The sequence below is a fragment of the Rana temporaria genome, chromosome 4 (assembly GCF_905171775.1).
Source record: "Rana temporaria chromosome 4, aRanTem1.1, whole genome shotgun sequence".
Classification (NCBI taxonomy): domain Eukaryota; kingdom Metazoa; phylum Chordata; class Amphibia; order Anura; family Ranidae; genus Rana; species Rana temporaria.
The window spans coordinates 454821851-454834015 of record NC_053492.1 but is presented as its reverse complement, the minus strand read 5'-3'; the positions used below and the strand labels follow the sequence as shown (position 1 = coordinate 454834015).

Sequence of the window (12165 nt, the reverse complement as noted above, 5' to 3'; positions counted from 1 at the left end):
GGGTTAACTACTCATTTTTGTTTGGGGGGGGGGGGGGCAGAGAGAAGATATGCTTGCCTAATCTGCCAATCCTCTGAGTGCAAGACCGGTCTCTGCCATTCCCACCGCCCCCACACACTAGCGTTCTTGTGCATGGACTGTTCCTGACGTCATTATGCCCATAGACCAGCTCTGGAAGTGAGGACCGCAGGAACAGTCCAAAGCTAGACATACGGGAGTGCTGTTTTCTGGAGGATCGAAGGATCAAGTAAGTATAAACAGAAAAAACTCCCAGCGCTGCCCTAGCTTGTCTAAAGTAAAATGTCCAAAATGTCCGAAAATATGAAGATGAAATTTGCACCTAAGTGCAAAAGTGTCTCTGTACAGACTCACCGGATAAGTCCGTCCGATCCCCATCCCTCGCATGCGTCGAAATGATTCGATGCATGCGTGGAAGTATTTACCTTCCAGGGTCGCGCACGTCGCCGCGTCATCGACGGCGCGGCCACGTCACCGCAGATGTTTTCCGCGGGGATTTTGATCTGATGGTGTGTACAGCCATCAGATCAAAATCCGCCAGAGGACTTATCTGCTGGAAACGGTCCGGCGGACCGTTTTCAGCGGATATCCGCCCGTGTGTACAGGGCCTAACCTGTGTGTTCAATAGATGAAAAAAACACCATAGTATGGATGGATGTATTTGGTCACTTGGGAGTATCATAGAGAGGGATATGGTAAATTAGGAGGATGTATCATAGGTCCAGGGCTTTTTTTCAGGGGGAACTTGGGGGAACTCAGTTCCACCACCTCTGGCTCAGACCCTTGGGGTGGGGGGGGGGGGTGCTCACCACAATCAGTCTGGTTTCTGTGTTTACAAGTGACAGCTCTGCACTCTGTGTGTAACCCCCCTGAACTCTGTACTCTATATGTAATGCAATCCTGGTATTTAATGCCCCTTTAAGACCCTTCTACTGTTTGTGAAATCTGAACGGATCATGGTGGAGTTCCTGCATTTTTTTCTGAGAAAATAGAGCTCTGCATAGGTCCATTGGGACAGGTGCTCCCATTCGAAAGGTTTCCCTCGCCACTTCTGGAGCTCTCAGATTTCGTCTTTCTCCTCACTTTCGTTACCAAAGTCAATGGTCACCAAGACAATTAGAGAGGCTGAATCCACCTAGTGAAGGCATGGACATCAACAAAAAACTTGATAGGACTTCTAATCCTTCCCCACTGTATCCAAAACTAAACAATAAGAACATATGGCTATACATACACTTTAATAAATCCATATGTCCATTCACTGATTGTACACTTTGTTTTTTCAGTAGCACGGATGTGCATCCTTTGTGCAATAGAAGCAGTTACATTCTGAATGGAGATTCAAAGCCTACCAACAAAAGATCAGGACAGATGGATTACTACACGAGCAGTGACCCAAGCTTCGAGCAAGATGACTTTGACTACTATTTCTGTTTTGATGTGCAGAATGTCAAGTGTTTCCCGAAACCGGATGAATTCAACCCATGCGAAGACATCATGGGCTATGACTTTCTCCGTATCCTCATGTGGTGTATCAGCATCCTGGCCATAAGTGGGAATGCAGTGGTGCTCATAATATTGATAACCAGCAAGTCTAAATTCAGCGTCCCCAAGTTTCTAATGTGCAATCTGGCCTTTGCAGACTTTTGCATGGGCATCTACCTCCTCCTGATTGCCTCTGTGGACATCAAAACAAAAAGCCAATATTATAACTATGCTATCGAGTGGCAGACAGGAGCGGGTTGTCATGCAGCAGGATTTTTTACTGTGTTTGCCAGCGAACTTTCGGTCTACACACTGACAGCCATCACCCTTGAGCGGTGGCATACCATAACCTATGCGATGCAGCTCCAACGTAAAGTCAGATTACGCCATGCTATCGTCATTATGATTTCCGGTTGGATCTTCGCGATTGTAGTGGCCCTGCTGCCCATCGTTGGCATAAGCAGTTACATGAAAGTTAGCATTTGTTTGCCCATGGACATTGAATCTTTACCTTCACAGGCTTATATCATTTTTCTCCTAGTGCTTAATGTTTTTGCTTTTGTGGCTATCTGTATTTGCTATGCACATATATATATCACTGTACGCAATCCCGATATTGTCTCCTCCCACAGCGACACCAAAACGGCCATAAGAATGGCGGTTCTGATTTTCACCAATTTTCTGTGCACTGCGCCCATTTCATTCTTTGCCATCTCTGCCTCCCTGAAGGTTCCCTTAATAACAGTGTCCAATTCCAAGATCCTGTTAGTTTTGTTTTATCCCATTAATTCCTGCGCCAATCCGTTTCTCTACGCCTTTTTCACAAAGGCTTTTCGAAAGGACTTTTACATTCTGATGAGCAAACTTGGCTGCTGCAAATCACAAGCTCTCATTATGAGGACGGAGACCTCGTCGTCAATTCTCAATTCACGGAATGGGCATTACACTCCCGGGCAAAAAAACAGCTCGGGCTCAGTGTACACGTTGGTCACATTAAATCACCAAAACTGAAACAGAATTGGGTTTGCTTTTTTGACACGTCTAAGGGCACTAAGTAAACTAGGGCAGCTATGTTGGCAAAAAGTTGAATCTGATTGGCTGCTATAGCTTACTGTGCTTTGTCCAAGCTTCTACGTATTTTTCGACGTATTTTTGTAAAAAAAAAAAATCGCAACTGGTTTGGGCAAAAGTTATAGCGCGTACAAAATGGGGAACAGAATTATCATTTTTTTTATTATTTTTTTTTTTACTAGTAATGGCGGCGATCTGCGATTTTTATTGGGACTGCGATATTGCGGCGGACGTATCGGACACTTTTGACACAAATTTGGAACCATTCACATTTATACAGCGATCAGTGCTATAAAAATGCACTAATTACTATATGAATGTGACTGGCAGGGAAGGGGTTAACACTAGGGGGTGAGGAAGGGGTTAAATGTGTATCCTGGGTGTGTTCTTACTGTGTGGGGGGAGGGGGGTGACTGGGGGAGGTGACCGATGCTGTGTCCCTATGTAAAGGGACACAGATTGGTCTCCTCTCCTCTGACAGCACGTGGAGCTCTGTGTTTACACACAGAGCTCCACGTTCCTGCTGTGTTCCCGACGATCGCGTGTACCCGGCGGACATCGCGGCCGTCAGGTACACGCATCGGCTTCCCAGCAATGCGCCGGGACAGTGTTTACCCGCTGCTCACCCCCCAGAGGCGCGCACGGGTAATGCACTTTAAATGACGTCCAAAGACGTCCACTTGGCACTTGAGAGCCGCGCTGTTGACGTCTTTTGTCAATAGCGCGGGTCTCAAATGGTTAACAAAGTCCACAGAGCACCCGTTTTTATACACTGGGAGGCAGGAGAGACTAGAGAGCTTACCATGATGGAGGCTGAGGCTCAGGCAGGCTGTCTGATGCTTTTTCGGGTTCAAACTTCCTGTCCAGTGCCCACACATGCCCTGGGAGTGTGGGCAGGGCAGACTCAGAAGGAGGAGGAGCAGATGAGCTCTATACGTCATGAAAAACAGTCCTGTGTACGCGGCATTAGAGTTGTGGGTATAGTAAACACTTTAAGTTGTCCTTTAAACAATGTATTATTTTTTAATAAATGAATAAAAAGAATTGTTTTATATGTTGAGGTTACTAAAATGTAAGATCCAAATGAATTAGAGACTTTTTTTAGGCTTATGTCTAATGGTTATTGTATATTATATATTATATATTTTATTGTTACTAATGTTTTATTTGCTTTGTAACAACTGTTTTCATAATAGAAGATAATTACCATTATCAATTAATGTGCTAGTTATTGGCCATATCGTTCCTCTGGCAATCTGCTCCCCTCCCCTCCCCCTCCGGCTCCCGCTGCTACTGTTATTTATCAGAATCTGGTCACGGATATTATTCAGAATTGACATAAGGGCTGTGGAGCTGTGGACAGAGGAACATAGCAGTGCTGGCTCCATACAGCTAGGAAAAATATAAATACAATTTTCCACACAGACTGAGCCCATCAGCCACTAAGAATATTAATAGTGCTAAATGTAAATCTTTTTGTACTTTCAATTTATTGTTTTTATTTTATTTTTACTGTACTAAAATTTCCATTTCGGAATTCCATCTTCTGATCACAAATGAGTTGACACATTTTCTTCCCACGGTAATTTTTTATTTTTTTATTACCGCAAAAATTTTCACAGGCCCGGATTCAGATACAATAGTGTATCTATCGGCGGGCGTAACGTATCTCAGATACGTTACGCCGCCGTAAATTAGGGCGCAAGTTCCGTATTCAGAAAGAACTTGCGCCCTAAGTTAAGGCGGCGTAACGTATGTGGTCCGGCGTAAGACCGCGGAATTCAAATGTGGATGATGTGGGTGTGTTTTATTCAAATTAATTGTGACCCCACGTATTTGACGTTTTTTACGAAAGGCGCATGCGCCGTCCGTGAAAGAATCCCAGTGCGCATGCTCGAAATTACGCCGCAAATCACCAATGCTTTCGACCTGAACGTAAATTACGCACAGCCCTATTCGCGAACGACTTACGCAAACGACGTAATCGACGGAAAATTTGGCGCTGGCCCGACGTCCATACTTAACATAGGATACGCCTCATATAGCAGGGGTAACTTTACGCCGGAAAAAGCCTAACGTAAACGACGTAAAAAAATGCGCCGGGCGGACGTACATTTCTGAATCGGCGTATCTACCTAATTTGCATATTCCTCGCGTAAATCTACGGAAGCGCCACCTAGCGGCCAACGTAAATATGCAGCCTAAGGTACGACGGTGTAAGAGACTTAAGCCGGTCGGATCTTAGGGAAATCTATGCGTAACTGATTCTATGAATCAGTCGCATAGATACGACCCCGCAACTCAGAGTTACGACGGCGTATCCGGAGATACGCCGGCGTAACTCCTATCTGAATCCGGGCCACAGTCTTTATCTTAATTCATTAGGATTTTTTATTTTTATTTTTTGCTGCTACCTTTTGTATTAATACTACTATTCTTTTACCAAGTTTTAATTTAAAGGTGTCACTTTTTTATCTTCTTTGCTGTTTTTTCTGTTACTGTTTTGGAATAATAATTATTTTTTAGAGTTTTTTTATTCACTGCTCCTAAAGTAATCCTGCTAAAGAATACCAAAGCCCAAGAACAAACTTTTTGACATAGTTCCGCTTACCAGTCCTTAGATGTGGTGGCTGCATTATTTTTTCCTTTTACACTTTAACCAGTGGTGACCTGTCCATATTGGGCGCAGGGGTGACGCCCCCTAATCCATGTGTCCAGCCCCTAATCTACATGCAGGCTCCAGTCGCATGGATTCCAATGTTTTATTTATTTATTTAGAAGCACATGATTGGAGCCGGAGGCTTAAAAAAGGGTGGGCTTGGGGCGCAGAGCACTGCGCCCCGAGCTCACCTAGTTGTGTGGCAAGAGTAAATTAATATTCGCTAATGTATTCCTGTTTCTCCTCTCGGTCAATCAGGAAGCGGGTTCTGAGTCCCAATTGGCCGTTAGTCCTAAGACCTGATTGGCTGTGAGTCCTAACTCCTGATTGCCCGGGAGAAGAAGCGACCGCCAGAACTCGGGAGGAAGAGATGCAGAGGTGGAAGCCGCCTGCCACCTGGATGGGGTAAGTGTAGAGGCTGGCAGGGGGCCTGGCAGGCAATGGACAATTGATTGAGCAAGGGGGGGGGGTGTTCAATTGAGTGAGCGCTGGGGAGGTGGGGGCATGGATGGGTTCTGAGGGTGGCTAGCTGAACCCCCAAACACTATATATGTTTTTTTAGCAGACACCCTAGGGAATAAAATGCAACTTTTTATCTCGCACAGTATTTGCGCAATAATTTTTCAAACGCCTTTTTTTTTGCGAAAAAAGCGGTTTCAAGAATTAAAAAATAACAAAACAGTAAAGTTAGCCCAATTTCTTTGTATAATGTGAAAGATGAAGTTACGCAGAGCAAATAGATACCTAGCATGTCACGTTTTAAAATTGCGCACACACTCATGGAATGGCGCCAAACTTCAGTACTTAAAAATCTCCATAGGCTTTGCTTAATTTTTTTTACAGGTTACCAGTTTAGAGTTACAGAGGAGGTCTAGTGCTAGAATTGTTGCTGGCGCTCTAACGCACGCGGCGATACCTCACATGTGTGCTTTGAACGGCGTTTACATATGTGGGCGGGACTTACGTGTGTGTTCGCTTCTGAGCACGAGCTACCGGGGACAGTGGCGTTTAAAAAAATGTTGTTTATTATTTAATTTTTTATTTTACTTAATTTATTTTATTTTTACACTTTTTTTTACATTTTTTTTTGTTTTGATCACTTTTATTCCTATTACAAGGAATGTAAACATCCCTTGTAATATGAATCACTGTGACATGTCCTCTTTATGGAGAGATGCGGGGTCAATAAGACCCCACATCTCTCCTCCAGGCTGGAAAGCATGAGATTGTGAAAAAAAATTCACAGATCTAATGCTTACAGCCGCGATTGCGGCTTTGTTCACATTTCGGTACCTGGGCGTGAAGTCATACCATCGCGCCTGGGCCTCCGACGATCATAGAGATGACTGGTGACCACTGATTTTGCCTTCCCAAAATGCAGAAAAATAAAATGCATGCCCATTATATCCTATGGAACTCTTCACACCAGTCACTTGTGGTCAACTGCGTTTTTTTTTTTTTTTTTTAAAGTCCTGCATGCTGCATTTTTGGTGCGGAAAAAAAAAAACGTTCTTAACTGAAAACTGCTACCGTATTTATCGGCGTATACCGCGCACTTTTTTGCCCTGAAAATCAGGGCAAAATCGTGGGTGCGCGATATATGCCGATACCCGCTTCCCGCGCTGTGTTTGAACCACTGCGCCGGCATATACCGAGCGCAGTACACTCGGGTATAGTCGGGCAGGCTCGGCTCCTCTCGCAGTCACGTCCTGTACGTCCTGTACGTCCTTTACGGAAGAGGAGCCGAGCCTGCCTGACTATACCCGAGTGTACTGCGCTCGGTATATGTCGGCGCAGTGGTTCAAACAGCGCGGGGATCGAGCGGGGAGGACACCACGATGGCCGCAGAAGGACGCCGGACCGGATGAGGCCGCCGATGGACGCGGTGGACGACGGGCAAGACACCGACGAGGGGCATCCAAACTGTAAGTATTTTTTTTTTTTTCAGGAATTTTCCTTCAAGTTCGGGGGTGCGCGCTCTACGCTGGGGCGCGTTATAGCAAGATAAATACGGTATATGTTTATGTGCATGACTGTTTTGGAATTTCATGCTTAGTATTGATTTGCATTTTGAGCACAGCAGCACCTGTGGAAGGCACCTGTGAAAGGAAACTTCCAACTAGAAGTTTATACATATTTGCACATGTTTTTTAAGCTTTTACTGGCTACATGCTTGATATATATTTTTTTGTTTTATTAATTTTGCACTTAATTTTGTATGCACTACAGTTGCACTTTGTTGTAGCTATTCAGGCTGTCAGCGGTTGTGGTACTTATACCTTTTCCTGGTAAAAAAAAATGCACCAAAAATGCATCTCCCTATTGAAATGAATGGAAAATGCATCAAAAATGCAACAAAAACGTTTAAAAAAATGCACCAGCGGTTACGTTTTATGTGTTGTTTTTGAGTCACGTGTCCTTTTTTCACAGGTTCACTATGTCCTGGAAATGCAGCAAAAATGTGGCAAAATGCATAAAAAACATTAACAAAGCAAAAAATAATCATGAAACATGTCCTGCTCACCTGCTCTACGTAGTAGTTTTGCACAGAGCAGCCCCGATCCTCTTCTTCTGGGGTCCCCCGCCTGCGCTCCTGGCCCCTCCCTCCTGCCTAGTGCTCTCAGAGCAAGCAACTTGCTATGGGGGCACCCAGGCAGACTTGCTCCCGAGACACTGCTCTGCATGTCCTTTCACACACAGAGCCATGGCTCGGCCCCACCCCCTCTCTCTCCTCATTGGCTCACTGGCTGGGATTGACAGCAGCAGGAGACTATGAGGGGTGAGATTCCCCAGAGAGCAGCCCGATCCTCTTCTTCTGGGGTCCCCCGTCTGCGCTCCTGGCCCCTCCCTCCTGCCTAGTGCTCTCAGAGCAAGCAGCTTGCTATGGGGGCTCCCAGGCAGACTCGCTTCCGAGCCACTGCTCTGCGTGTCCATTCACACACAGAGCCATGGCTCGGCCCCACAACCTCTCTCTCCTCATTGGCTCACTGGCTGGGATTGACAACAGCAGGAGACAATGAGGAGTGAGAGTCCCCAGAAAGCAGCTATACTTGTGCACATCGCTGGATCATGATGGGGCTTGGGTAAGTATCAGAGGGGCTGAGGGCGCATAGAATGCATGAGGTAAGAAACCTTGAGCCTTTACAAGCACTTTAAATACTAGTGTTTACCCCCTCCTTCCCCATGCAACGAAGATGAAGAAAGGAAGACCAGCCTAGAGTGTCAACTATGGCTACCTCCATAAATACAGTGGAGTGAGGAAGTGTAGCCACCCAGGGATCACCAGGTGAAGAAAAATACAGTAAAACCTTGGTTTGAGAGTAATTTAGTTTGAGAGCGTTTTGCAAGACAAGCAACATTTTTTATTACGTTTTTACTTGATATACAAGCAATGTCTTTATATAAGAGTAACGTTGTGTCACAAATAAGTATAAAAGAGAAGAGAGGCGCCTCTAAGTGTAGCAATATGGTTACATTTGGTGCAGATACAACATTTAGCAACATATTGCTACACTTAGAGGCTCCTCTCTTCTCTATTATTCTCTGGAGCTCCTGCTGGATTTTTCGTCTAATCCCCTTGTGGAGGCTTCCATTTGTGGATGGACATTTTATAGTTACACAACCTATCACATTGCTATAATCTTTTTATATGGACTATCAACTGAAGGACTTATGAATAAATGGTTGTGGAACGAATCATTTGAGTTTCCATTATTTCTTATGGGAAAATTTGCTTTGATATACAAGTGCTTTGGATTACAAGCATGTTTCTGGAACGAATTATACTCACAAGCCAAGGTTTTACTGTACATGAAACAAAATAAAGCAGCCATCATATCTAAGGGTTTGTAATCTGCAATACATTACATTTTGCTTTTTGGTTTGGAAGAGTACACTTTAGGCCAGTGGTCTCCAAATGGTGGCCCGAGGGCCAGACGTGGCCCTTCGCCTAACTTTACCTGGCCCTTGGAGCACTATTCATACCTCTGATACAAGGCACTACCCCCCCCCCCCCCCCACACCAACAATGGACCATTATTCCTCCCACTGACACCAACGATGGACCATTATTCCTCCCACTGACACCAACGATGGACCATTATTCCTCCCACTGACACCAACAATGGACCATTATTCCTCCCACTGACACCAACAATGGACCATTATTCCTCCCACTGACACCAACCATGGACCATTTATTCCTCCCACTGACACCAACAATGGACCATTATTCCTCCCACTAACACCAACCATGGACCATTATTCCTCCCACTGACACCAACAATGGACCATTATTCCTCCCACTAACACCAACCATGGACCATTATTCCTCCCACTGACACCAACAATGGACCATTATTCCTCCTACTGACACCAACCATGGACCATTATTCCTCCCACTGACACCAATGATGGACCATTATTCCTCCCACTGACACCAACAATGGTCCATTATTCCTCCCACTGACACCAACAATGGTCCATTATTCCTCCCACTGACACCAACAATGGTCCATTATTCCTCCCACTGACACCATTGATGGACCATTATTCCTCCCACTGACACCAACCATGGACCATTATTCCTCCCACTGACACCAACAATGGACCAGTATTCCTCCCACTGACACCAATGATGGGGTACTATTTCTCCCCTTAATACCCAAGACGGGGCCTTATTTACTCTTACTGATGCCAAGACATTTTCTTCTCCGAATGGCCAGAGTCCGGCCCATCCAAAGTCTGAAGAACAGTAAACCGCCCCTTTGTTTAGTGAGTTTGGAGACCTCTACTTTAGGCTATGCACTCCAATACGTTTGAAAAAGAAAAAAAAAAAAGAGTACCCCCCACTCAATCTTTATAATTGTCTATCCCAGCTAATAGACCAGTTAGAACATGGTACAGAAAGGAGGACCTCTAATATGTTCTAACACGCCATCGGGATATAAAGTGCATGTTTCCAGAGATAACAAGTAATCTGTAATTATTCAGAGATGATTTTTATTATTACTGCTTTGACCATCTCTTTTTATTGTACAGCACTTTCCAGTACTCCAATATGTGTCCTGTTTTTATTCTGTTTCCCTTAACATTATTATTTGTACAGTTGTGCTAAATAAAGCTCTTTTTTTTTTGTAAGATATGTTTTGCACTCGCTGATCAAGATTGATGCTCGTTACTGAGTGACATTTGCTAGGTAATATAGGCACAGTATATAATGTACATTTAGATATTAACTGACTCCCGTGCGCGTGCCCGGCGGACGCGATCGCCGCTGGGCACACGCAATCGCTCGTTACAGAGCGAGGACCGGGAGCTGTGTGTGTAAACAACTCCCGGTCCTGTCAGGGAAAGAAATGACTGAATGTCTATTCATACAATGTATGAACAGCGGTCAGTCATTTCCCCTAGTGAGGCCACCCCCCCTACAGTTAGAACACACCCAGGGAACATACTTAACCCCTTCCCCGCCCCCTAGTGTTAACCCCTTCCCTGCCAGTGGCATTTTATAGTAATCAATGCATTTTTATAGCACTGATCGCAGTATAAATGCGAATGGTCCCAAAAATGTGTCAAAAGTGTTCGAAGTGTCCGCCATAATGTCGCAGTACTGAAAAAAATCGCTGATCGCCGCCATTACTAGTAAAAAAAATATATTAGTAAAAAATGCCATAAAAATACCCCCTATTTTGTAAACGCTATAAATGTTGCGCAAACCAATCAATAAAAATATGTAGAAGAATACGTATCGGCCTAAACTGAGGAAAAAAAACGTTTTTTTTTATATATTTTTGGGGGATATTTATTATAGCAAAAAGTAAAAAATATTCATTTTTTTCAAAATTGTCGCTCTATTTTTGTTTATAGCGCAAAAACTAAAAAAACGAGGTGATCAAATACCACCAAAAGAAAGCTCCATTTGTGGGGAAAAAAGGACGCCAATTTTGTTTGGGAGCCACGTCGCACGACCGTGCAATTGTCAGTTAAAGCGACGCAGTGCCGAACCGCAAAAAGTGCTCTGGTCTTTGACCAGCAATATGGTCCGGGGGTTAAGTGGTTAAAGATGTCACATAGTTACATAGTAGGTGAGGTTGAAAAAAGACACAAGTCCATCAAGTGGCAGTGCAACCTATGTGTGTGATTATATGTCAGTATTACATTGTATATCCCTGTATGTTGTGGTCGTTCAGGTGCTTATCTAATAGTTTCTTGAAACCATTGATGCTCCCTGCTGAGTCCACCGCCTGTGGAAGGGAATTCCACATCCTTGCTGCTCTTACAGTAAAGAACCCTCTACACAGTTTAACCGATTTACTACCGGCCGCCGCTGACGGCGGCACGATAGCTCTGTTGTTCTGAGAGGACATCATATGACGTACTCGTCTTGCAGAGCCACTAGGGGGGCGCACTGGCGCGCACCCACCGTGTTACTGGGAACCCGATGCGCCTGCCAGGTGCCCGCGATTGCCCAGTAACTGAGCAGGACCGTGGATCTCTGTGTGTAAACACAGAGATCCACATCCTGTCAGGGAGAGGAGACCGATGCTGTGTCCCTTGTACATAGGGACACCGATCGGTCACCTCCCCCAGTCAGTCCCTTTCCCCCACAGTTAGAATCACTAGTAGGGAACACATTTAACCCCTTCCTCGCCCCCTAGTGCTAACCCCTTCCCTGACAGTCACATTTATACACTAATCAGTGCATATTTATAGCACTGATCGCTGTATAAATGTGAATGGTCCCAAAAATGTGTCAAAAATGTCCCATGTGTCCGCCATAATGTCGCAGTCCCAATAAAAATCGCAAATTGCTGCCATTACTAGTAAAAAAAAAAAAAAAAAATCATAATTATGTCCCCTATTTTGTAGGCGCTATAACTTTTTAAACCAGTCACTATACACTTATTGCGTTTATTTTTTTTTTATTTTTT

At 44.6% G+C, this 12165-nt stretch overlaps 1 protein-coding gene across 2 annotated transcripts in view; it reads left to right on the top strand.

Annotated features, from left to right (window-relative positions):
* FSHR (follicle stimulating hormone receptor) overlaps nucleotides 1-2671 on the top strand; it is a 182975-nt gene extending 180304 nt beyond the window's left edge. Inside the window, exon 10 of one of the 2 annotated variants that reach the window (XM_040351600.1) lies at nucleotides 1308-2671. In XM_040351600.1, the coding sequence (XP_040207534.1) occupies nucleotides 1308-2514 (1207 nt within the window). In that variant the 3' untranslated portion in view covers nucleotides 2515-2671. Of the gene's footprint in view, nucleotides 1-1304 lie in introns of both variants that reach the window. The other variant, XM_040351599.1, reaches the window with a different exon arrangement.
* The last annotated feature ends 9494 nt before the right edge of the window (nucleotides 2672-12165 follow it).